Genomic DNA, 26,647 nt, shown 5'->3' on the forward strand with positions numbered 1-26,647 from the left:
ATTAAACTCGACCAAAAGGTGCTGCTTTAGATCGCCATTGCATTAATAAACTGGTCACAAGAGGGTGCCAAAACTGCACAAATACCAAAGCCGTCTAAATCAAGAGTCTGGAAAACTCGTTCGACAGGTCCCAAGCTTGACCCTATTTTGACTTATCTTTCCCGATGAGAACAAATGAGAGGGGCTGAGAGAAAATATTCACCAAAAGCAATTGAATTCCACATCAGTGGCTTTGAACAGTGGACCGCTTCTTTAGCCTTGCGCACGCACACACACAATATTCAGTAGTATATGGAATTGACATACAAACCAATTGTAAATGTCAATGCCTTTATTCTGGTTCAAACAAGTTTACATTGTCAGTTTAAAGGAGGGATGTTTACATGATCTCTTTAAAGAAACTCAAGAAATCATAAGAATGTGTGTTTAAACTTATCATTAGCAGCATTTGATTTTCCACACAAGCATAATAAGGCTGTGAAAATGTCTTACCGTAATACTAGTCGATAGTGGACAACAGGTGGCGGCAACCGAGCGCTGAAATAAAAAAGGATGGAGCTGTCGGCATGACAACGCCCAGACAGGAGGCCACTTCATCACTTCAGCCGGATGTCGATCTGCGTCACTTGCCACACCTCCAGCCAGTTGATGCTCTGCAGGTTTTGAATTGGATATGCAAAGTCCTCCTGGGGCTCGTTGTTGAAGGTCAATTGGAAAGCGCCCCAGCCACACTTGATGCCAATCTGCACGGCGACATAGCCTAAATAAAGCAGAAATAAATAACAATAAATCATAATTGCCAAGTCATAAATGAAATATTAAAGATAAATACGCCAATCATGTATGGTCCACTCCCCCTTTTGTCTCCGTCCCTGAGGTATTTTTCAAGTTTAGTCATCATCGTCATCATCCAAAGCTATATGGCGCTCACTAGAAGGACATGTTGGGGTAAGGTGTTCCGTCTGTCCACTGCCACACTTTGCTCTCATGCAACTTGCGGTGCAGGCCCATCCAGGTCCGCAAAGTTGATATATGCGACGCCAGCCGCTTCTGCAAGAAAGACAGAAAGTGCAATGAGAAAGAGGCAGTTGGGTCGAGTGAGTGCACGATTGAGAAAGAGAGACACGTTACCTGCTCTTGTTGGTTTTCAATGCTCACCAGGTGGCCCCTTCATAACACAAATGATCTCAGCCTGACTCCACGAAATCTTGTCCAATCCGAAGAAGTAACAGTATTTTCCGTAGTTCTGCCATCTAGTCGGACACCCAAGCAGCTCTGAAACAACAACAGATGAATCTCTTGGCACATGCAGAAAGAAGAAAAGCTGGGGTAGCTCGTTGTGTAACAATTTTCAACACTTCTCGCGTGCCCATCTTGTCATTGCAAATATGCACCTCAGCGGGGCGCTACTAGACAACAGAAAGTCCAACGCAGGCCGTTGCGATCACAGCCACAAACCAAACAGGCGTAAAAATTTCGCTTTTGTGCACACCGGGCAGGCTTTGTACTATCTGCAAAAAAAAAAAAAAGAAGCAGATATAAACTGAATATTTAGGGGAAAATAAAAAATAAGAAATAAAAAAAATACATAAATAACCCTAGTTTGAAATAGGGGTTTACGTAGAGTAAGTAGGAGTTCAAACTAGAGTTGAAAAATAAGCTGGACCGAAACAGGCCTGAGGCAGAAGTCAAACCAGCGCCTTTAACCTTTGCACCACCAAGGCCTTGCTAAAATTGACATTGTAAACCAGTGAATGTATTCATCCACACGTGAAATGCAGACTGGATTCTCACTTATATATATCGTATTTTCCGGACTATAAGGCGCACCTAAAAACCTAAAATTTTCTCAAAAGCTGACAGTGTGCCTTATAGTCCGGTGCGCCTTATATATGGACCAAATTCCTAAATTTAAACTGGCCTGAAGCATTGTGTCATGAAATCAATCATAAGTGGCCCGCTGAAGACTATGAATCATGAATCAAAAAGACTATGGATCATTATTTTGTGATTATACAGTAATTTGTCGTGTCTGAAGTTGAAATAAAAAAGATAAAATGGAGAATGATTTGATTTGGATTAAAACTCTGACATGATGCATTAATGGTGCGCCTTATAGTCCGGTGCGCCTTATATAAGGACAACGTTTTAAAATGGGCCATTCATTGAAGGTGCGCCTTATAGTCCGGTGCGCCTTATAGTCCGGAAAATACGGTAATAAGAAATGGACACTGAATCATATTCAATAATACCGGTAGAAAATGAGGTATCTCCATGTACGTTGCTAGTCTATTTTAAAATGTATCAGTTCGATTTGTCAAATTAAAAGCGATTTTTCCAATATGAATTAGTTTTTGTCACACCCCTAATACATACAATAAATGTCGAGGTGCTACTCAATGTGGGCGCGGGTCACATGCGTGGACCCACGCTACTTTAAGTCCTTATATGGTCTTTCTTTCCTCTTACGCCTCCTATGTAAAGCAGAGCATCTGAAAGTAGGGCTTATTGTTTTTTTGCCCCACCTGACAGCGTCGGCCTGTGCTCGCTATCGAAATCATGATGACACTTAACATTGATGTAATAGTCATACTCATGGCCTTCTTTTCAGCATCCTTTGTGCTTTCTGATGATATCCAGCTAAAGAGTATCCAGGAAGCAACGGAGAATGCATGTCTTCTCCCAGTAAGTACATACGGTGTATTCAAACAAAAATGATAAAACTATCATTCATATTTTATTATATTGATGGTTTTTGCCTTTTTTACAGTCTCCGCAACTGACTCTCATGGTGCAAAAGCCAAGCACCACAAGATGTCTGGTAGGTTTGAGACATTTTGAAATGACAGAAACGTAGGCACTTGACCCGATTAATAACAGTGTTTTTTTTCTTGACAGAAAAGTTTCTTTTGCGAAGCTGAGAAAACCTTGAAAAATAGTTTTTCAACGTCGCGTGGAATGGTGCAAAAGCCAAACATGGCAACATGTCAGGTAAGTGTGAGACATTTTCGTAAGACAACAAGGTAGGTAAGGTTGTCACCTGAACAGAAAGTTGACATCATTAACAGGGACCTATCTTTACAGAAAAGTTCCTTTTGCAAAGCTGAGAAAGGCGTGAACAAAACTACTGGTGAAGAACTAAAAATACTTGCCCGTAATCTACATCAGTACAATAAGAAGGTAAACTCCTATTACACTTCTCAAAAGCAAATTTTAATCAGAGATGGCTTGAAGTGTCAATATGTATTTTTTTTAAGATGAGCTCATCAGGTTTTTGAGATATTCTCATTTAACTCATTCACCCCCATGAACGGCTATGCTATTGTATTAATAATATTATTGTTGTCAATATGAAAATCTGATGTGCTCGAGATAAAATCGAGGGCAAGTTCAGAATCAGTGCAAAAAAAGATTTAGAAAAGTTTAATTAGATTTTTGATAAAAAATAATGTTATTAACAGACATAGTTGTTGTTCATAAGAACATAGAGTTTCGTTCCTCAAGTCTTGTGTGTTACTCAACTCATGCTCATGTTGTGTTCCAGAATGGAGTCGAGACATGTCACCTGAGAAACAACACAAAATATCCTCTGTGCAAATTGTTGGAGAACATCGCAAAATGTGCACTCCAGCAGTTGTTCTGATAAAAGTGACGATTGCTTCTATGTTTTCATCAGAATAACTTATAAATTATTTTTTATATTAATTATAAAATCTGATATTTATTTTTTCATTATATTGTTGAAGTGTTCATACTTAGCAAAATGTTAAATCATTTCTAACATGGTATACTTAAGTCTAGAAGAATTTTGGACTCTATCTTCATCCCAAAGAACTTGAAATAAAACAACCAAAGTGACTAAAGTGGAGTACATTTTTATTAAAATTATTTGTATTATTTATTTAGTTTACCACACAGAAATATGATTCATTTTATGTAAAGTTCCTCCATTCTAGCTGATTTTGATCAAGAGGCGAGGTACACCCTGGGCTGGTCGCCAGTCAATTACAAGGACATGTACATACAGCGGATAGAAAAAGTTAAATTGTTCTCACTCTCAAAACAGTTGGGCCAAAAATAACCCAAAAAGGGATTGACAGTACGTGGTTGCATAAGTCTGCACACCCTGATATAACTGGGCACGTGCCTGTGTTCAGAACCAACCAATCTCATTCAAACTCATGCTAAGTAGGAGTCAGTGTCACCATTTCAGGTGCACCAAATAAAATGTTTCCAGTCACATCTTGTAAAGAGCTTTCACAACAACAGAGGGATCAAATTGCTCAAAGGTATCAGTCAGAACCAGGATGGAAAATAATGAATCATACCGTAGGACTCAGTGAAAACAGTCATTTAGTGGAGAAGATGTGGCATAACTGACATTACCAAGAACTGATGACTGCCTCGACTTTTTGATGAAAAGACAAGAAGGCTGCAAACAGGCCGACTTCATTGAAGGAGCAACATTTTTTTCTGCTAAGTACCGGTTTGAGACAATAATCGCTTACCTTCTTTATATGTCTGGCCTACGGTGTTGGGTGGTGAGAGGGAAGCTTTACTTACAAAGAAAGTCATCCAAGCCCGACGCATACAGGAAAATGGGTACGTAAATGCACGTTATTAATCACCACTGTCATCTACACCATCAAGAGAAAGACAAAAAGAACAACACAAACGTGAGGTAAACATGTGTAAAATAATTTAATAAATAAAAATTCCAGGGTGAATGTAAACATTTGACATGTATCGTGATATCAAACAAAAGCCGTTTTGCCTCCACTATGAAACACGCGAGTGAAATTAACATGACCTTCACAGAGCCTCATACAAGTGCATTATACTAAGGCATATAGAGTAAATATGGTGCATCTCAACAATACAGCTGTAATTTTTCAAAATGATAGATGAACACGTGGCACTAATGAGAAAGCTGGCTGGCATGCACATTCCCAAAACTTTGCACCCACGTGAAATAGTAGAAAGCGCACTTTCACCTAGATACTTATAACTACGTAATCTCTCTTCAGAGTAGAAGCCTGAATCTTCAAAAACAGAATTTGACTTCAGGATCTTTATCATTGCAGATGACTGCATGGAGTTTCCAACCAATACGACAGTTGCCGTCGGTCATCAGAACATACAGATTCAGTTTAAAGTTTTAACATATGTTCACATCTATTACTGAGAATGTTAGGCTGAGCTACTTTGGGACCGTTCTTTTTCAGTGACACAGTCTTTGTAGAACTAACTTGGAATTTCGGACTTAAATGAAAAGGATCTGCTGCTGCGGAAAAAGAACAAATGTAGCCATGACCTGTAAGTAGCCCAGATTTATCTCCCGTTAGACGCAGAGCCCCAATAAGAGGGGCCGCTGCTGTTGAAATGCATTTCCAAGATACAGCATTATGTGAAGCCGGGGATCCTATTGACTATAATACTCCAAATAGCTCTTCAGCCGCGTCACATTTAAACCTGTGTCAGTGTACTCAGATCTTTTTTTTCTCTTTAAATAAGGATTATCAGTTTATACGAGAGGCTTCTTTTCTTGACATCGGCATGTCTTCACTGCTGAGGGGACTCGACGGCCGCCTCTGCTTTTGCAGACCTTTTCCTGTCCGGGGGTAATATAAGAAGAGATAAGCGTTAGTGGCACTCTATCAGGAAGGCGGCTTCTCAGAACGGAGATTATATCTTGATGTCAGCACAAGTGCTGCGATGTATTCATTAGGTTAACACCAGGTCGAATTGACATTGCAATAGTCATCATTGTCACCGATTTCTATCTAATGTACATATCTCATAAAAAACTATTAGTTATGGACCTCCGATTAACCCCCATTAAACCCCAACTAAAGTTCTAGTAAGCTTTACTTGTGATCTGTGTTGTGTTTACCTGCGACCAGTCTTGGGCCGGCCACTCTTGCTACTTTTAGAGGTTTTGGGTCTCTCAAGTCTCATCAGTGACTGTTGCATGCTCTCCTTTGTGTAGGCCAAATACACATAGGACAGGTCCACCTCGAAAGGCTGCAGGATGAGAGTCAAGCGCGGTGTTGAGAAGAAAAGCGACAGGTATCGAATATTTGTCAATTGGACGAGAACAAGTACACCAGAAAAGACTTACGTCTTTTTCTTTTTTGCCTGGGGCAGGTGTTTGTTTTCTCATGTTGTTGCCAGTGAAAGCGACACATTTCTGACACGAGAAAATACAAATTATAGACAATCTGGATCTTGAGGACCATTGTGATTCACTTCATCAAATAAAAAAAACGCTGAGTCTCAGCTCCATAGTCAAGTTAGCAAAATAAAACAATTACCAGCTGCCATTCTCCAATGTCTTCATTCCAGTGCACATAGTTCTCAATCATCTCCTACACAGGGAGGGAAAATGTCAAAGTTACACATACATAGTTACAGAGAATGATCTTTATTCACTACTTGCAAGTTAAATTTACAACAAAATAGAGCCATTCTTTGGCTGTCTGCTCTGAGCATGTGGTAAAGTCACTTTAACTTTTTCAAGGACAGAGTTTATACAAGCTCTCAGCATGTATGAACTACTGAAAAAAATATATAATAATAAATAGACGCAGACCTGATATTCTTGAGGAATAAAGTTGTCTATGATCAGCATTTGGAGTCGCAGCTCCCGGCTCAGCTGGCGAATGTTCTCCAGGAGGCCCTCAATCTCTCGGTGATGCTCTTGCTGCAAATCTGCCAACTGAAGTAGGAAGGAGAAGACTCCATGTGAAGGGTCACATGGCATATCCAAGCAAATTCCAATTAGTGCCTACAAACGTTTTCACAAGCATTTGGTGCGAGCACAATTCAACTGATTCTCACAAAAATTGAGGAGCAATGTGGCGTCAGATTTGTGAAATGGCACATTTCTGCCACCTGCAGGGTGTTCAACCTTGAAGAAGGTCTGCAGATGCTCCTTTCAAAATCTAATTCAACTTATGCTGAATATACATCACCGCCAGAGTCACTTACCTCTGACTTGGCAGCCATCAACATGGTCCAGACTTTTTTCAGTTTCTTGGTCTTTCCTTGGGCCTCCTCCTGAAGGCTTGTGTACTTTTCCTCAATGTCCAAGCGCTCTTGCTGTTTTGGAAATACACAGATGCAGATTTACACAGATACACATGGCTGCAGTGGTACCATAGGTAGGAAGAGTTTGACAAGCCATTTTTTAGACAGCTCCCTCCATATATTGTGCTGCAATGTGCTTGTGGTCTGGAATGTGACCCCCACAATGAATTACAGTATTTAAAAAAAACACCAATCAGTTAAACAAACAAACAAACAAACAAACAAACAAACAAGAGTTGATTTCCCATGCTATGTGCTTACCTCCTTTTCCTCCAGTTCCTTGCGAAGGCGCTCCGCCCTCCGTCGGCGTTCCTCCAACTCACTGTTGGACTCCTCGAGAAGCTTCTCCTGTTCTTCAGCCTTTGCCAGGAGGTCGACACCCCCTACAATTACCTTCTTCTCCAAGGCTGACAATTTCTCACGCAGAAGATGATGCTCCTGTCTAAGAGTGATAATATGAGCATATGTGGTGAGAAATGTGATGTTTTTCTTTTGTTTTTTTTTTTAAACATCCTAAACCTCGATACACAGAAACAGGCTCCAACAATAAGGTACCCTCCAAAACTGTTACGTTAGACACGAAAAGTCCCCCCAAAAAAACTTTTGATGTGCACTGTGAAAGAAACATTTATTTTAAGTATGTGAAGATGTGTTGCTATTCTTCTGGTTTACTCACTGAGCTTTGAGAAGATCCTTCTCCCTCTTCTCCAGCTCAGCTTTTGCCTTGTTCCTCTCCTCCTCCTCCATGTCCAACTTGGCCTCCAAAGCCTTTCTCTCTTCTTCAATCTTGGCCTGCATCTCCACCATCTTTTCTGGTGAAACCTTCTTCTTCCCTGAAATAACAATATGTGCTAACTGGATTCTGCAATATCTAATATTTTAATGGTACAATGGTTACAAACCACTTGAACAGAAATGTCAGCTGTGGCTTAGCAACAACCTACTTGAAAATAACCTCAGAATATGTCATATGCTTTCGTTAAAGCAAAACATTTGCTACAGGACAGATGGACCATAAATATTCTTACACCGACCTCTTTCTTCTTGGAGGAAGAAGAGTTGTAAAGACAAAGGCAAAAGGAGGAGAAAGAACACACGAATGTTAGACAAATACCAATACAGCAAAGACAAAGAAAATAAGAACACTTAACACAGGTCAATGAATGAAAACTGGTACAGGTGAAGGCTTGAAGGAGTCGAATAAAGCTGAGCCATGAGCTGACTGTGGGCATTTACAAATGAACAAAATCTAACATTCATCAACTTCAGCAATAATGGGATGTGAGGATGTGAGGTGTGTGTCATATGCATTTTGCTACCAGCATAGTGGTGGAATAGAAAAAGAAAATCCTGAGAAAACTACTGACAAAACTTCCGTCAACTTAATGCATCAAGAAAGCAGTTCACAAAATCAAATTTCCTCTCTACAAGAGGAGAAAACAGATTCAAGGCCTTGTAATTGTTACCTCTTCGTCTCCTGCGTCCTTGTCCTGCGTCCCCTCCTTCTTCGTCCCCTTCATCGGGCTCGTCCGAGCCGCTGCCCTCCGAGCCGGAGATCTCCTCACCTGGGATGGTCAAGGCATTATGGAACAGTATAAGGTCACAAAGACTACAACATAAGAAGAGTGTGCTCAGCTCAAGTGGGGCCAGGAGGAAACTTATTACCCTCCTCAAGTTTCTTCTTCAGATCCTCAATTTCCTTCTGAAATTTGCGCAATAGAGCTTCCTTGGGGTCCTCGTTGATTCTGGCCTTATTCTTGATGTTCTTGGCTCTGTTAGCATAGCGCAGAGTACTGATGGTCTCGTCGTAGTTGTAGTCCGCGGGACCTATGTTTGCACACTGGTCGGCGACAAGCCAAAACGTCAGCACGCTGAAGTCTCGCCAAATCTCGGTAAAATATCTCCTTTGTTTGGCCTTACCATCAAGGTCTTGGAGTTCCCTCCAAGGGAGTCCTGCAGCAGGCGGGTAAGTTTGGAGTTCCTGTAGGGCACATGGGTGCTCTTGCCATCCACCAGGGCGGAGATGACATTACCCAAAGTGGAGAGTGACAGATTGATCTTTGTGGCTTCCTTCAGGCGCTGGCCTGTGGCCCCCGTTTTACCCTGTCTTTCTGAACCCTGTGAGGGAGGTACACATATTAAATGAATAGTAAGAATCAGGCCATGTCCACAATCAAAACCTTTAGCCATGGTAAAGGCTAAACTTGATGCAGTTTCCCTTGACTGCCAAATTCTGTCCACGTGATATTAAAAAATAACTCCTCTGCACTCTTGTGTTGCACACATTTTCCTGCTTGACACTCTAGTAAATGTATTTTTACGCCAGTATTGCGAATAGGGGTTTAGTTTTGACCACAGAGAAGAAAAAAATATGTACACGTGGATCATAACCATTGATAAGTTACTGTGATGATCATTTCCGTTTGTGGAAGTAATATAGCTGATGTTTGACATACTGCAAGATCAACAAGATGAAGCTTTCCCATGCGCACGTGCTGGTTTCCATCTACGCCCTTCTCGCTGCACTCAATGGTGATGGTGAAGATGGCGTGTGATCGAGAGCTGTGCTCATTCATATTTGTGGCACCAACAGAGCCTATTGAGAGGAAGATGCAGAAAACAGGTGGTTGGATCAAAACAATGATGAAGCTCCACACAAACAACTATTGTATGTGAGTTAAGAGGCTACTCAATGTTGGGCAAAGTACAGGCTTGTTGTTAAAACCTCTTTACAGTCATTTTGATTTCCTTGTTATTTGCAGGGTGGGGTTGCCACATCACTCGATTGAAAATCTGTGCAAACAGATAAACACTAAAGTTGGAATGCGTGGTTGTTAATTCTCTTCTTACGGTTTTTGTTGCCCAAAGTCATGATTCTGTCCATGTCGTCAGCATTGTTCGCCACATATCCAGAAAGATCTTTGATATATACTCCAACATCTGGTCTTTCTTTAACCTAATATAGAAAACAAAAAGACACTTTATGATGCGCAAGAATGATTGATTCCCTTAGACGCCAATCTACAAATGAAGCAGTATTTTTTTGCAGCTGTTTCAAGAAGAATCACTGAATCAACACTATTTTTGGTTACAGATATGATACCTCCAGTCTCTGCATTTGGTCCTTGGCCAACAAGTCACGCACTTCTTCATTATAAATCTCCAGGTATGATACATGAACCAGAAACCTGTCGAGGTGTATAACAGTCTTTGACTCATCAAAATATTAGTAGTTGCTCCAATATCATTTCTAATTTTTCAAGCAACACAATGTTTAGATGCATTGTGCAAGTAAAAAAAAAAAAAGACATGGCATGAATGTTTTAGGTGCAAATTTAACATTTGAATGAAATTTAACATTTGAATGAAATTTTAGATTGTTTAGACAACGAAATAGAATAATATAAATGAAGGGGCCAATATATTTTTACATACCTAGTGTCTCCCTCTGCTTTGGCAATGTGACCAAATATATGCGCAAAGGAATTGGGGATTATCCCTCGGAGCTCTGGCACTGCTCGTACACCTTCCATGGTGAAGGTCTTACCGGTTCCAGTTTGGCCATAGGCAAAGATGGTACCTGAAATAAACAGAAGCACATAGATGCAAAAAAAAAAAAAAAAAAAAAATCCCACTGAGATTCAATATGGGTTGCAAAATGTAACATAATGGCTATTGAAGACTGATACACATGAAATGGGTTTTGCAATGATTGAAGCAGGATCTCTTCGTAGATGTGCTGAGCAGTACATGACCTAGAACTTTTCTGACATCTTGTGTGCTTTGGTGGTGTAAAATAAGATTATATTCATGTAAAATAGGGGGCTTGGCTCAATAAAGGCTGGGAAACGATGGCTTATGATTCATGACAATGTATTATAACATCATTCAGCTTTGTGTGGACCAGACTGTGGAGGGCTACCTAAAGTGTCTAGTGAGTGTCTGTGAATCCACACAGGCTATTAAGCAAAACATTATCACATAATACTACTATGTTATTAATACCATTGTATCCTGCCAGCACCGAATCAACGATGGGCCGGGCAGTAAGGTTGTAGACATCCAGCTGTTTGCTTTCTGGTCCAAACACCGTGTCAAAGGTGAATGTTTTGGGAGGCTCCTGTTGAGTGTCCAGCTTGTTGACCGTGATGGTACCGCGGAACTCGTCCACGGCGACGGCCAGCCTGTGGCACATCGCAGTCTCTTTCTGGTTTAGCGGACGACATCGTACCACCACCTTGACGTTATCGCTCACCTCCGGCTTTTCAACCTTATTGCTCTGCAAGATATCACGGTCGGTTATTGCGCGACACGTAGACACAGTTATAGTGGGAAAATGAAAGGGCTTGAATAGATTAATAACGCCATAAGACTGAGTAGATTGGTTAATTAGCACTAGTTTCTGTTAGTTGGCGCTTGGTTGCTAAGGATGACGAGACGCAAACAATACAGATTACAGATGACATCAACGGTGAGAAAAAATGAGAAACATTTCCAGTGACTAAACCCATTCGTTGAAACGGACAACGACAAAGCGCAAAGTGCACATTTTCCTAACATTCTGGTTAACGGCGAGTGAGCTAACAGGCTAACCGGTTAGCATCACATCATTGGGATCGGAGGAAGGGAGGAACCCTTGGCGAACAAAACACAAAATACAAATGGGCGGAGCGACTTACCGGCATGGTAAAACAGCAGGGAAGTAGTTAGAGTATACGTGCAATGACCGGTGTTTGTATAATTGTGTCCGTTGAGCATTACACTGGTTATTTTAAGAATTTAAAAGCCATTGTGGAATCCATAACATCAGCCTCACGTTCCGTAGCTCGGCTAAGACTGTGCGCAGTGCGCATGCGTCACCTGCTAGGGGGCGACGCGGAGGAATTCCTCGCAGCTATCAAAAGGTGACGTGGACATTTATTAATGAAATTAAACGCAAAAAGGCGTCTGCAATCGAAAAGCTATACTAAATTTGGTCTCAAAATGTACACGGTGTGCTTTCTGTCGTACAGAAATAAGTCAGTTTCCAAATACAAAAACGAACCCTCACCTGCTTCATCACTCCCAGTGTCAAATGTCTGGACTTTAAGCAACAAAGCTATAAAAAATAAAATAAAAATAATAATAATAATAAAAAAAAAATATATATATATATATACTTTTCATCAGTTTCGATCATTTTAGTTTGATACGTGAATAGCTCAAAGGATGACAAACCTTCGTACGTCTTCGACTGTCACCACGGCAACGGTCAAAACTAGATCCGTCATGCAGTCACGTTTATTTAAATAGCTCCATAAAAATGTGTTATCTGTGAATAAATGTGCAATATTAACATCAAACTGTTGTTATTTTGTAGACCCTATATTCCCTTTATATATTTTGAACTTGGGAAAATAGCCTTGTTTATTGCCATCTTGATTAATTGTATGGCTCTCACGTGAATTTTGGAGTAGACACATTTATTATTATTTTTTGTTTGAGTTACTTTGCCCCATATAAATCAAATAACTCCAGCAAGACATCCAATTAGCTGTCTTAGGTAATTTATTTGCACAGAAAAATAGAGATAATTCACTTCACGTGGTTAAATTGATTGTCTTTACTTTGTAGGTTTTGACAAAGGCACTCACCTATGAATTGTATGTAACATGGGCAGAAACAGGGAGACAGCCGTTTGGTGGGTTTGTGTGAAAATTCTCAGTACACGTGAGACATACAGTACAGTACATGCTCTTTACACTGAAGAAACAAAATATATCTCCACACATTTTAATATGAACCCGGAGCAAAAATAAACTCCCTCATGGAAATCTCTTTTTGGCAATTTCAATCGCTGGATCTTGACAAAGGGTATCCAAAATATATTAATTCAACAAAGTCAGCTGAGTCTCTCCAGAGCATGAAGAATACTACTGTGAAATAGCCCCGTTTGGCCGCTGGTCTCCTGAGTCACCAGGACACGGCCATCAGGTCGAGGTCTGTGGACCAGGACCAGGTCTCCTTGGAGCAGACTGAGCTCAGACTCTGTCTGGGCTAGATGTGTTGAATTCACTCTGTGTCTGAGGGAGGAAAAAACAGTGTACATTTATGTAGACAAGTCATAAAACGACTCTCTTGTTAATGGTTGTTCAGATTGTCAAAGTACCTGGTAGGGCTAAACTGAGCCGACATGGCCGATAGCGACGGCTGTGACGACATTGGTTTAAGCTGGTTTGAGTTTGGATCCAAAAAGCCCGTTTCCATGCTTTTCCTGAGAGCTGAAGCTTTTCCGTCTTTGAGGATGATACCGGGTCCATCTCTTCCCAAGGTGAGTGATGGTGCCCATACTTCGAGCGCGGGAGGTGCTGGGGCAAAGTTGGACGGAATCTGGCTTCCTGAAGACCAGGAGGAGGTCCGAAGCCGTGGAGGTGGGTGGTCTTCATTTGTGAGGAAGCGCACCGACTTGGCAGGCTAGAAACAACCAAGACATAGACACAAAATTTTAATTTGACAATGGAACATGAATCAAAGAAGAAAATGACTTTAAACTGGAATGCGTTATGATCTGAGTTTCTTTCTCTGGGTCGCTGCTCACAAATTTGATGCGAGCAAGTCATCCTATCAAAATTTCACTTTCGGGTAATTTTAGAGTTCTAACACAGCGGGGATGACAGCTGTGCACTTTTTTTTATATTGATCAAAATATTTGCTTCAATGCAAATAAACACAGGACAATCTGATAGATCAGCAGAAAATCACCAAAATGGAAGCGACTGGATGAGTGACTACAGTGTGACTTAATGTGAGCACTACTTTACCTTGTCTGCAGTGCTCTTATGCGAATCGGGTCTGACAAGAATTGATTGAGGGCCACTGGACGGATGGCGCTCATGCTGATAACCTCCCGCCTCATTCAAAGAGCTGAAGTCTCTGTCTTTCAACAGTGGGGCAGCAGAGAGCGCTGTCGGCTCATTCATCCAGCCGGCTAGTCTTCCAGCGTTGGCAAGGATTCCACCGTTTTTCTTTCTCTGCAGGGCGGGCGAGTAGCCGGATGCCTGAACTTGAGCAAAGTGCTCCGAATTGGAGGGGACATTCAAATTGGATGAATGGTTGAAAGGGTTGGATACTGAAAAATGTAATAAAAAAAAAAAAAAAAAAAAAAAAGGATACATTAGGGGACAATGCACAACAGTTCTGAACTTAGGAGACGGACTGGCTGCATTCACCTCTGTGTGGGTTAAATAATCGCCTAACCGTCTCCCAACCTGGCGAGCTCCCGTAGAAGGATGATTTTCCGCCGTCTGTGGATGACATTGCGTGCTGCGCTCCATTTGGCACATGTGGGACCTGTCCTGCTGAGTACAGCGCTCCATCAGTATTTACCCTATCAGGGGCAAGGACCACAGCAGGATTCCTGGCAGTTGTGTGCTTCTTTGCCACTGTTGCGTTGTATTGTGACGAAGAAGAGCTCGCCGCTTTGGTCTCCAGGAGTCTGGCTGACGTTCTACAGCAAGACACAGCAGGCCATTCACACTTGCATTCTGCACAATCCTTTTTCCCCACCACACGTATGATACATTTTGCTTTCTACATTTTTAATGATTAACATATTCCTGCCCACACAAATGCAGTGCGTCGGCATACAAGCGTCCTTCGGCTGACGCATTCTGCCGTCAGGGATCGCGGCCTTTCACCTGAGCACAGGCGTGACGTAGTTGCTGGGCAGGATGCCCACTTTGCCCGTTCGGAGAGACAACCCACGCAGCCAGCCTTCTTTGAACTTGCCGTACACTCCCACCATCTCGCCTTTCCTCAGCTCCAGCTCCTCTGGGCGCTGCGGCTTGTAGGAGTACAGCACAGCACACCTGAAGGGTGAAGTCGCCCATGTTATTATCACACTATGAGGAACAGCAGGCGTGTGGGTCTAAATGTCATTAAATGGTTAAGGTAATGGAACAGTTCAAGTCATGTTTTGGGGAAAAATAAGTGTTGCAAATTTTCAAAAAGATCTTCGCACAGCGGTGGGGCATAGGTGCCGAAGAAGGTGTCCACATTTTTCCTGCTCTCATTCTGTCTTTTGCCATGTGCCTCGCAGGAGCGTGGCATTTCCTAAACAATCTTTCTTTGTGCGACTTCACGGTCTTAACTGGTTTCAAATGGTAAGAGTGAAAGGATGCAAATAGTCACAAAGCAGCATTAGCAAAAATAAAGGTCAAAGCAATCGAACAGTCTAGCTCAGGGATGGGCAAAATTAAATGCTTTACAACAGTGCCATCAGTACTACATAGGACTACGCACTTCCTAACCAAATGTATGACAAAAATAAATATGGGCAAAATCCATGCAAAATGGGAGCTCTTGGTATATTTCAATTTTGATCATATATTTTTCATTGCATGTATAATGTGCAATGCTCTCTTGCTTAAAAAGTACCATTCAAGGACAGCACAAAACTACCCAACATATAGTGCAAGAACTCATTTTGTGCATTTATTTTTTAACAAAAATCATCTCTAATTTTTAAATCTTATTTGGGTACTGTCTTTGTTCTACATACCATTACAAATACGCCCCAAAAATATTAGGCCAACTCATATTATCGTATGGCGTATTATATACTCAATATCAAAGCCAAGACTGCCACCTAGTGGCGAATGGTGATATAACAATTTAAAGCTGCAGTTGACCGTGGCCGCAGCATTGCATCCACGTGGCTGACTCCAGGGATACCGCAGCAAAAGTTTTTATTGAGGGACTCACACACTGATGGAGAGCTGCTGTGTGTTTTTGCTGTCTGAGGAAATCTGTGGATTTGACAGAGCCATCGAGATGTTGGGTGGAGCTTCGTTGGCCATCTTCTCACTCTGTCAACAAAATGAAGGCAAAACAATCATCAACTTGAATTTTAAGGAGGATGTTTGAACTTTTAAACCATAGCAGACACTCAGTCCAAAATAGTCACAGGGTGGTGTTGGGGAATTCCAACGATTCACATGAGGACACGACTCATAACATACCAGAACATATACTCACAGGCCACATTACGTACACCCGCCCAATTTGATGACATTTAACGTAAGAGTGATGAAAAATTCTATAAACTCGTCATCCAAGGAATAAGTTCATCCTTGATATATATATATTTTTTCAAATTACATATGTTAGATAAAGATACAGCACCGCTTGACTCAGTCTTCTAAGAATAGCAATGGCAAGGGCAGCGAATTGCGTCAGTACAAAATCACCCGAAGGTGTTTGATTAGATTGGGAAACTGAAAAGACTGCAACATGATTGACTCTCATCATCACAAATTTATGCTAGTAGCAGTACTATAGTCTTAATGCTAGAGCACCTGATTTCTAATACATCTCTTATAATGGAATTCATAGGTGTCAAACAAAAGACCCGGGGGCCAGATACGGCCCGCCACATCATTTTATATGGCCTGCAAAGACACATTGTGCATCAACTTCATGTGTCAATCCTAAGATTACAAAAGGTCTTTTCTCCAATTTTTAGTATTTTTAAAATAACTGAACAGTTTTTACTCGTCTCTGATTCCAAAACTAGTTATTCATGTATATATTCATGTATATAGAAGACGCTGACAGTCATAATGGCCCTCCAAAGGAAACAATGACTACATTGCGCCCCGCGATAAAAATGAGTTTGACACACTGCACAAGTAAATGTTGTGGCTAGGAAATATACAACCAGTCCTTTGATTATTTTAATTTGCTCTTTACAAAATACAGAAATGATATTCCGTGTCATGGCCTCAATGCAAGCTTGATGCTATTTAAAGCACAACTAGTGCTTAAAGAATTAATCGTGGCCAGTGAAGCAAGAGGTAGTCTTTATTGGAAGGTGCCTGGATCCCGAGGCTCTGTGGCCATTAGGCTGCATTGCACATACACTGGCATTCAATGCTAGCACGAAACATAAAGCAAGCTATAATTTACATCGACTCATTGCTACTACCTGCAAGTCACTTGTGAAAAGCAGAGCTGTGAGGCACACATGTAAAAGAGGGGACAAAGTGCATGGAGCCATTCAAGCTCTCAGAGATGCTGGTGTAAATCTAAGCCCTGACATCGTTCCTGAGAAGACAGACGGTTAAATGTGAACAAACTCAGACGAAATGAGGGTAATTAATCCTTTTTGAACGGCGTTAACTCTTTGCAAGTCATTCAGCGAGGGAAAAGCACGGCACTGCATTCTTCGTGTATTCAATTATTTAAGTCACTTCTCTGTGTCCGTCTTCTATTCTCGGTCTGTTTTATCAGCTACAAGGAGGCTGTCTCACTCAGGCAGCAGTCACGCAATTGCCACGTGCAATGACCCAGCAATAGCTACAGAGTATTTACAGGGGGAGAGGAACTCTAATGGACAGATAGTGGACTGATAAATCACAGATAGAAAGCCATTGGAAGTTTTAAAAATGTGATGCAATGTGCAAACATGGAAGAATTTGTTTGTTAAAGGCTTTGGGGCTTTAAAAAAAAAAGATGTTAAAATTGCATGGTGGGCTAGCTCACATGTTTTTACAGGTCGTATTTGGCCTCAAGGACTTTTTGTAACTGTTTATAATTCCACCCATTTTAACTGAGACCCCAGTTGACCCCAGTTGACCCCAGTTCCAGCTCTTTCATTGTAGCTGACTGCCTCTTGGCAGGTTGCCTTACTGTTTTTTTACCCGCAATCTTTTCATCAATTTTCGAAGGAAGTCCAGTTCTTGGGAATGTCACTCTTGTCTTCACTTGATTATGACTGTTGTCACGGAATTCTATGGTATGATTAATATCTTGGAAAATATTTTCTATCCTAGTTCTGACTAATATCTTTGAACAATGAGATTGAGCTGTGAAATCATAGACTTGCTGTAAGAGGTGACTACAATAACATTCAGGAAACGTCTACCGGAACATCTGAACATTAGTTGGGGTTAAACAAAGAGACAAAATGTGGGCATGTGCCGACTCCCATTTAACATGAGTGCTCCATGAGTTTGAATGTGATTGGTTAATTCTGAACATAGCCACATTTGCAGTTACAAAAGGGTGTGCGCACTTGTGCAACTACAGTTGTTGGTAGTGTTTTTTTTTCCTTTATATTCGACTTTCCCAAAAAGTTTTTTTTTCCAATTTAATACATGCAGGTTCTAGGTCACATTAATTCATATCCACTATAAATTTACACTACAGGAAATTCGCTTCATCTTCAGGTGGCTGAAACCTGATTCAAGAAAGTTTCAGGACAGACTTCCTTAAAGAAAGCAGGGCTTGTCTGCTATTGCTAGCCAACTGATGTGTGAGTGGATGTTACCTGCTTAGTGAAGAGGAAGGAGTTTTAAAGCATGGCGGGGGGGGGGAGTCGGGGGTTTGTTATATAACAAATTTCACCAGTGACTCATCATCATCAGCATGAGAGAGATAAGCAGACGCACTGAGGGACTCTCCGAACCTCCTACACGCTGAATCTACACTATCTCATATTTTTCCTCATCTTCCTACTTACTTGCCTTCACACAGCTCAAAAATTGTGTTTTTGCCTTCCCAGGCTGACTCCCTCATTTTTTTAATATTGTCATTATCGCTTGTATTTTTGATCTCACCTTCAGACCTACTTAAGGTGTGTGTGTGTGTGTGTGTGTGTGTGCGTGTTATGAGCTGACATGTTTAATTGCAGGGCAGAGCTGTGAAACTTCCACTGAATCAAAGGAAATCATTATCTCAGGAAGCAGGTCACTTGGCGGAAAGTTAAACGCTGAAAACCAAGTAGAGCCTTTCATGTCGGGACTGCATAACCTTACTGTGACTCTGTGCAGTTTCCTCATTAAGTCGCGTACCGACTCGCTCCAAAAAATGGAATGGACGGTCAGCACATATGCGACATTCACACGTGTCCTTTTAAGAATTTATGCTGAGTTGAAGAGAACACAGCACCATCCAGCATCCAAAAGCTATCAGCCATCCATCATTCTGCCAAAGCAACCTGTTTTGACTATCAATGTTTATAATAGCCCTTTGAAATGGAATTGTGCACTCACTATACACGATGCAAATGCAGCAGCATCTAAAATGAAGAGAGCAATGAGTACCGAAATGAAGTGTGGGAGTTGGCATTTCTAATACTTTGCACTTGTGATGGGTCCAAATGGTGCAAATGCAAATGGTAGAAACAGCTGTCAGTGTGATGAATAGCACTTCTACACCACTGCAAACAGAAATATAAATAGTTTGAAAAAGGGCTTTTTGAAGCCCTTTTTTTTTTTTACACAGGTAGGTTTTCCTTCCAACCATAATACACTTTGAAAATGTTAACGTTTGAGTTGATGTCACCTAAATTTGTTCCATTAACTCTCCCTGCTCTCTTCAATTTTGCACTCCATTTTGATGTGTTAATCCAACTTTTATGCAATCAGTCACAGTAAGATTAAACGACTGTATGTATTTTTTTTAAAGTTTGGTACATCGTCAAACAGCAAAGATAAAGAGTGGCAAAGTTATAGTATGTAATTGTATATTGTAATATAGTATGTTAATTTTTCATACATTTTTCTCAAGGGCATAAAAATGTTCTGCCTCATAGAATAACAACTTTTCTGTTTTGGTTGTGTTTTTGTTGGATGAGGGAAACGCGCTGTCACATTCACTTCTGAGAGGAAACTTTGGCTCAGGTCCCAGGACTCTTGATTACAAAATTCTCAACCGTTCCACCTTCGACCCTCAATCTTTTAACCCATCAGTTTACATTCCCAGCCTTTTTCACATGTGTTTCATCTTAATAGGAGACAGTTGATCATGCAAAGTCTAGCACCGGGCCAACTTTCATTCCTTGGGTCTTACGACAATGGACCCCACCCGGAACCCCTGAGAACAACATTATCTTTGCTAATGAAAACATCTCTCAGTGCACAGAACCGGCACTTCTCATGTCAGCCACAAGTCTTCGAATCAAATCAATTACTCACCAGTGAGAGGAGCCTGCGCGGGCCGTCAGAGTGGCGTCGGACTCGCTGAGAGTTAACTCTGGAGGGATGCGCGTGTCCACGGCTGGTGGGTCGCACGGAGGAGCGATGTGACTGTCGCTGGAGGTTGAAGCCGCCAATGTTGTTCTCTTCCACGGAGGCCGGGCGGGAAAAGTTGCTGCTGCCGGGTTTGGGCTGTTTGTGTGGGTTGGAAGTGACCAAAGCGCCGGTAAGAGGAGTCTTTGCAGGAACTTGCGTGACTCTCTGGTTTGCCGTCCTGCTAGATGCCTCTGGGGCCTTGTCTTTGCTCCTGCGTCCGGTCGTCCGCTGCTGAAACTCTGCTGAGTCACTCCTTCGCTGACTCCTTGCCTCCAGCAGTTTGGTTGCCACCGAGTTTAGCTGGGAAAGATGGAAGCAGAAAGGGGAAAGTGATGTCAGTTCCTTGAAACTAGGAAAGCTTCTCAAAGTCTACCTGTCACTAGCACCTGACAGGCTGAGTGCTGAGCAGTGAAGCTGCTGTCTAAATACGGTTGCTCATCATTCCACTCGCCCACTCCAACTTGTTGGACGGGCAGGCGGGAAGATAAGTAGCAGCCAGTAAGCCCGGAAGGATCGACTGGCGCTGAGAGCCGAGCGGGAGGAGGCAAGGTGAAATACAGAGCGACACAGGCAGCCAAGGCTGGGTTAATGCTTTCGCTCACCACAGTGATGTGCTGTTATGCCATCCGAGCAGAGAAAGCATTACCGTGTCTTTACGCCCGGCTGCACAGCACAAGGAGAGCGAAGAGGAGGATGAAAAAATTGGAAGGCTGCTGAGGCGGAGCTTGAGGAGAACGATACAGAGGAGTAAGGACCGACAAGGGGAGGGGAAGTGCTTGGGAAAATAAGTGAGGAGAGATATGGGTGTTAAAAAAAAAAAAAGAGGGACGCGAGGGAACTCAGACGCCAGTACGTTCAACCCAGCAACGTGTCTCAGTGAGGAGCAGGTTTATAATGGCAGTCAAAGGGAAACAAGTGACAGTCAGCGAGCTAAGCAAGCGCTGAGAACCTGACTAATGAGCATCTGCACACCCAGCACTGCTTCAAAGATGACTTCCCTACCCTCAGCACTTTGCAGACATAGAATGACACTTAGGGAAAAATGCAAAGACAAAAGAATTTACAGGCGGCATGTCGGATGAGGACAACACTCACCTCGGTAAACTGGAGAGGGCAAATTCCTACCCTGTCGCCCAGCCTGGCTTCAATCCAGTTGTCATCCACCCGTCTGATGACAGTGAGAATGTCTCCCTGCAGAGCACAAGCACATGTGAGCAAACTTAAAGGGAGGCAAAAGCGACAAAGAGGTGACGTGATAAAATGACAGCTTGTCAGTTTTTTATGCTCACACTAAATAGCCTGGCATCAACTCCCTTTTCTTTGTGAAGGCCGGGGCCTTTTCTGTGGCCGGGCTTACTCCATTAAGAAGAAAAAAAGAAAGAAAGAAAGGGAAGCCTCAACTGTGCTTTAATGGAAAGCAGACAGCAACAAGGCCCTTATATAACTCAAAAATCCTTCAGGGCAGCAATGCTGCAAAACAGTCAAAAGAAAAAGAATGACCATGAATATTATAAATTAGCATCACAAGGAACTTCCTGTGCCTGGCAAGTTCTTAGAGACACCAAACACCTGGTGAGAGATCACAATGAGCCTGTGAGCACACTTCAGATACTCTTTTCAAAATATCGAGCTGCTAGAATAAAGTTCAACTCCTGTGATAACATCTGACCTAAAGTTGATCCCAGCTGAGCGCGAGCTCGTTGCTAACCAATTGCAGGGCACAGAAGAATTTCATTTCATTGTTTCCCATGAGAAAACGTGATTTGGATTTCAAAGGAATTCAGACTGGATCGTTATCTTTAACGTTCAACTGTCCAGTATTTGGACTGTGGTCACAACTATTTTCTTTTCCACTAAGTGAGATCTGTAAAGGATCTTCTGTACCTGCTCAAGTAGGATTGGGAGAGACATACCTTCCGGAAGCTGAGACAAGAATCGCTGCTCTCCACGCTCATCTCTTTGGGACTAAAGTCACACAGCGTTCGGCAGAGAGCCAGCGACTGCAGGTGGGGGAACGTTTGCAGCGTCTGGCTGGCAGCGTGCAGCGTTCCGGATGCGCCGCTGTTGTCGCTAACGTGTCTATGGAGCCAGTCATCGCCCGATGTCGCTCTGTGTTTTGCCGTGATGCCGTTGACGGGAGTGAGGACCAGCTCCCCTTCTGAATCTCCTTGTTGGCTGTGCATTGAAGTTCTTGAAGAAGCCTGGGAAACAGAAAAAGCAAGTTTCAAGTCATATGCACAAATTGAAACATAAATACACTTCACAATTAAGAGTGTTAAGCGAATAACTGACTGGGCGGGGCCAAAAGCCTGCAGCAGCTATCATCAATCCAAATTCATAGTTGTGTTTACTCACCGTATGAACCGTATAATTATCACAGCTCACTTCATGAGATAATTTTCTGGTTATATTAAGATTAATGGGCCGAGCAAATATCAGAAATTTTTTTTCCAAAAGAAGAATGCACCAGTGAATTAAAACAGCGCTGCGGACGCATTATTCTCCAGATGGGCTATTTGAAGACAACTTAAAAGTAACTCAGCTGAAGAAAGATACAAAGACATCTGCTTGCTTCTTCTCAGGCAGAGTGGGCTTCCCGTGGCCAGGTTGATGTTATTTTAAGATCAACCATGCTAAAATTACATTTTGTGAAGTCTGGTCTGATTGAGAGGATATGTAGAATAGGTTATATAAGACTGCTCTGAACCGCAGCTTGTCTTGGGTGTCTAAATAGCACGATGATCACAAACTTCCTCCCGCTTGAACTCGGCCCAGCTTTTTGAACTCTCACTGAACCGAAGTTAAGGATTTACAAGCCAACTTGTGAACATTGAATTGTGTAAATGATGTAAAACTGTGATGGATGGTCTGAGTTTCCCACATTTTCAGTAGACATAAATTGATACGGACTACATGGAGAGCTTTGTTGACCTAATGATGGGGTTCAGGTCCGTGCATATCAGATTGAAATTGGTTTTCATACATTCTCTCGTTATACAATTTAGTATTTAACAAAACAAAAAAGTACCTCAAAAGATCTCAGTTCAGCAACGTCAAATGACTAACTATTGAGTGCAAAAGCTTTTTGCTACGCGTGTGACGTGAGGATGAATGAAAATATAAACCATAATTTTGGGGAAGAGGACGGGGTCAAACGCAGGCATTTTTTTTTTTTTTCAAAAAGATTTGTTATTGTTTCATTTTTCAATGAATCATGTTTCATTTCCTTTAAGCCGTCTTATAATGGAGAATTTTAAAGACGAGAAACCTGGTTTACATTTGCTTTCTCTCATAAATAAAAATTTGTTTGACATTAAAGGGGGAATTAGGAGTTTTTAAACTGTTAGCAAGATTTGAAAGTAGCCTAATTTATTTCCTTCCTCATGTCTCTGACCAAAGTCACACTACTCGCGAATGTGAACGTGCATTTTAATAACGTTCATGGGAAATAAATTATTAAAATTACAGGTTGTAGTTTGGGGCGTCAGTATCACCCTGGTGAAGCTCTCAACCACTGGGTTATACAGTTCCTAAAATGAGCTAATTTAACAATAGCAAGATATAACTTCTTTGCAAGTCAGCCAGTGGCAGTCAGAAGTTCAAAGTTGTCATTGTAGAAACGGGTTTAAAGAAACCTCGAGCCCTGAGAAGCCCTTGATTTGCAGATTGCCTGAGGAAATAATTTGATAGTTCAGATGGCTTTTAGGTTGTGACGTGTTTGGTAATCTTACTCATCTCTTCAGGCTTTTGCGTGAATGAACCCACTTAGTGATGAGGAAGATCAGACTTTGACATTGAAGCAGCATTCATTTACAATTTGGCACCATATAGAAAATTCCATTCAATGGGCATTTGACAAATGAGCATTATGTTGAAACATATTGTGTGTACTGGGAGATTACAATTTTAGTTGGATAGAATGATTCCAAGTATTGCAGCAGACAACACAGATAAAGAACTTTGTTGAACATAAGGAGGTGTGCCACAAATAATAACAAGTCAGATGACTCATGCTGCATTCAAGACCGCTGGAAAATAAGAAATCTGCCACTTGGCACTGAGCAGGTTTGATAATTTGACTATCTGCAAGAGAAGAAACCTAATCTTTTTGGGTTTATCTTACCTATCAGCGATTTTTCAAGTTTACTAACAATTACCAATAGTTACTAACTAGTTTGTGGAGCGGTTACTTCCGTACTATGGTTTTTTATGTGTGTGTTTTTTTTTTAATCCATTCCCTGAAAATGGCCGCCCCTGGGTTGGATACAAACGGGTGGATTTTGCTGCTTTGCTCATATTCCACAAACGCAATATAAATCAGAATGCCGTGTTTAGACTACCAGAGGCACAAACATGTCATTGCTAAGAAAATTCTGGGGTTGACCTCCTCTTTAAAGATCATTGTGTGTAACACCTTTATGGAATCGGATGCAAAGTTTAGGTACATCCAAAACCCCTTATTTTATATTCCATGTCATTACACAAATTTATCAGTTTTCTCCAATCCAGCATTGGTATAGAGAAATGCACACTGACCTCTTTGTGCCCTTGCTGCTCTCTGTAATGACCCTCCCTGCCCATCCCACTGCTCCTGGCAAAGGGCACAGCGTAGTGCGGGTTCCGGTTTGGCCCCGCTGACCCCTGTAAACCCTCCAGGAGCCGTACCAGCAGGTTGTTGGCGGGCAGCTCCTCCACTGTTCGGGCCCTGACGGGTGCTCTGCACTCTGGACAGAACAGCTGCGAGTGTGCGGCCTCCTGCTTCTGCAAGCAAGCCTTGCAGAAAGTATGCTGGCAGGGCAGCACCTTGGCTGATGCATCCAGCAGCTGGGAACACAGAGGGCACTCCAGCAAGGTCATTATGGAGAGCCCCTCCATTTATGTGGGGACTGTAGCTTTTTGATCACTTAATCCACCATACTGAAAGACAGGAAGAGAGGTATTCTGATTAATATTGAGTTTATAGAATATGAATTAAGCAGCAACATCTACCTGTTTTTATCCATCTCAGTGGGCGGCCATACTGCCACATAATATTGACTGAGAATGACATCACAGTGCCTAAGGGCTCTGGTAGGGTTTTAAATCGGATTCATTATCCTTGCATGCATCCATTTTTTGAATCGCTTATCCCCCACTAGGATCGCGGGCGTGCTGGAGCCTACCTATTCCAGCGGTCTCTGGGCAGTAGGCACCCTGAACTGGTTGCCAGCGCACACAGACAAAAAAGCATTCACACTCACTATCACACCTCAGGACAATTTAGAGCACTCAATTCACCGACCATGCGTGTTTTTGGAATGTGGGAGGAAACTTGAGTGCCCGAAGAAAACCCATGCAGGCACGGGAGAACATGCAAACTCCACATAGGAAGGCCATAGCCTGAATGAAACCCTGCACCTCTGGACTGTGAGGCTAACCACCTGATTACCATGCCTTGGATTAATAAATTAATTGAAAAAAAACATTGGCACATTAATTAATTGATTATTAAAATGATCATTGATGATCTGTAAAAAAAAATAAAAATGCAGCTAATCTTGGTACCAGAATTTCAATTTATGTTGCAATTCCCAATTGAAATTTACTGTAAAACTGACATGCAAAACAGAATAACATTGTTGACAAACTTCCCACCTTAAAGACAATGAAAAGGTGTGTTGCTGCCATCCGGTAGAGAACCAGTTCATAAAATCCTTATCATTAGCCTTACGTCGTACTTTGAAGTAATCAATATATATATTTTTTTTTCCCCCGATGCTTTTCCAAGCTCCACATGGGCACACAACATATCAGCTCACCTGTCAAAGTGAAAGTGACTGTACGAGCTGTCCACATTGATTTGAACAACACAGACTGGGAACATTTATAACTTACATGCTCGTCCACAGGCTGGCAAATTCTCCCAACTAAAAAGACAAGTTCTTTTCCACCGCTGCCGCCACCATAACGTCCTCCTGATCGGCACGACACGTAGTCGTCGCGGCTAATGGCGATCACTGCGTACCTGAGAAGCGTGGAAACAAACGTTTACAAGCAACAGGTAACAAGCGCCTAAGAATTGCGCACCCACAACAGGGACAGTGTCAAATTTCACTACCGTCGAGATTTAACCCTTAACGGGCTAACATAGTCGCTGACTAAAAAGGGTAATTAGGCAAAAAGGACTAGATGATATAACATTTTAATTATTTAAGATTTACTTACTCATGTAATAGAATGTAATCCAATTTCCGGGTTCTTGCGCTGGGGGTTCTAGTCGTATCATGAATTTAATACGAGGTTGCGTTGTTTTATATTTATCTATAATTTGAGGACGAGAATTGACTCTAGGTTAATATATTCTAGCAGTATGTCGATGAATGTAAGGAGATAGCGCTGGTTTACAGACTTGTCATATGTCATGGTCTCCCTCTGCTGGTGCGTTTATTGACCACGCAGCGTCACCTCAAGTCTTTCTTTCCTTTTCACGTCTGTACACTGATTCTTAAATGTAAGCGCAATAAAAG

The 26,647-nt window shown here is 41.9% G+C and overlaps 2 protein-coding genes across 3 annotated transcripts; both read right to left on the bottom strand.

Annotated features, from left to right (window-relative positions):
- Positions 1–4,677: 4,677 nt before the first annotated feature.
- Positions 4,678–11,943, bottom strand: kif3a (kinesin family member 3A). Of its 2 annotated transcripts, XM_037262082.1 has the most exons (18): positions 11,769–11,943; positions 11,095–11,368; positions 10,525–10,669; positions 10,193–10,277; positions 9,940–10,045; positions 9,546–9,685; positions 9,010–9,207; positions 8,755–8,929; positions 8,556–8,654; positions 8,124–8,132; positions 7,766–7,922; positions 7,351–7,531; positions 6,991–7,101; positions 6,593–6,718; positions 6,315–6,368; positions 6,122–6,190; positions 5,894–6,024; positions 4,678–5,611 (listed from the first exon to the last, which is right to left on the bottom strand). In XM_037262082.1, the coding sequence occupies exons 1-18, from the start codon at positions 11,772–11,774 to the stop codon at positions 5,563–5,565; spliced, it is 2,115 nt and encodes a 704-aa protein (XP_037117977.1). In that variant the 5' UTR covers positions 11,775–11,943; the 3' UTR covers positions 4,678–5,562. The 2 variants fall into 2 exon arrangements, with proteins under 2 accessions (XP_037117977.1, XP_037117978.1); XM_037262083.1 differs by lacking the exon at positions 8,124–8,132.
- A 675-nt stretch (positions 11,944–12,618) lies between these two features.
- On the bottom strand, positions 12,619–26,160 carry sh3rf2 (SH3 domain containing ring finger 2). Its single transcript, XM_037261959.1, has 11 exons — positions 26,016–26,160; positions 24,678–25,058; positions 22,055–22,342; positions 21,237–21,332; positions 20,046–20,441; positions 15,832–15,935; positions 14,766–14,936; positions 14,298–14,575; positions 13,890–14,197; positions 13,238–13,542; positions 12,619–13,151 (listed from the first exon to the last, which is right to left on the bottom strand). Exons 2-11 carry the CDS (start codon positions 25,014–25,016, stop codon positions 12,971–12,973), a joined length of 2,466 nt encoding a protein of 821 aa, XP_037117854.1. The 5' UTR covers positions 25,017–25,058; positions 26,016–26,160; the 3' UTR covers positions 12,619–12,970.
- Between the last annotated feature and the right edge of the window lie 487 nt (positions 26,161–26,647).

The sequence above is a fragment of the Syngnathus acus genome, chromosome 10, assembly GCF_901709675.1.
Source record: "Syngnathus acus chromosome 10, fSynAcu1.2, whole genome shotgun sequence".
In the NCBI taxonomy this organism is placed as follows: Eukaryota; Metazoa; Chordata; class Actinopteri; order Syngnathiformes; family Syngnathidae; genus Syngnathus; species Syngnathus acus.

Bases quoted from the DNA above. Each gene is read 5' to 3' on its own strand.
- kif3a (XM_037262082.1), bottom strand. The intron at 10,670-11,094 runs GTATTAATAACA...TGTTTATTTCAG, and splicing joins GGTGCTGGCAGGATACAATG to GTACCATCTTTGCCTATGGC. The intron at 8,930-9,009 runs GTAAGGCCAAAC...GTCGCCGACCAG, and splicing joins GGAACTCCAAGACCTTGATG to TGTGCAAACATAGGTCCCGC.
- sh3rf2 (XM_037261959.1), bottom strand. From the start codon at position 25,016: ATGGAGGGGCTCTCCATAATGACCTTGCTGGAGTGCCCTCTGTGTTCC. The intron at 14,937-15,831 runs GTGAGTCCCTCA...TTCACCCTTCAG, and splicing joins CAGCAGCTCTCCATCAGTGT to GTGTGCTGTGCTGTACTCCT. The intron at 13,152-13,237 runs GTACTTTGACAA...TTCCTCCCTCAG, and splicing joins GCTCAGTTTAGCCCTACCAG to ACACAGAGTGAATTCAACAC.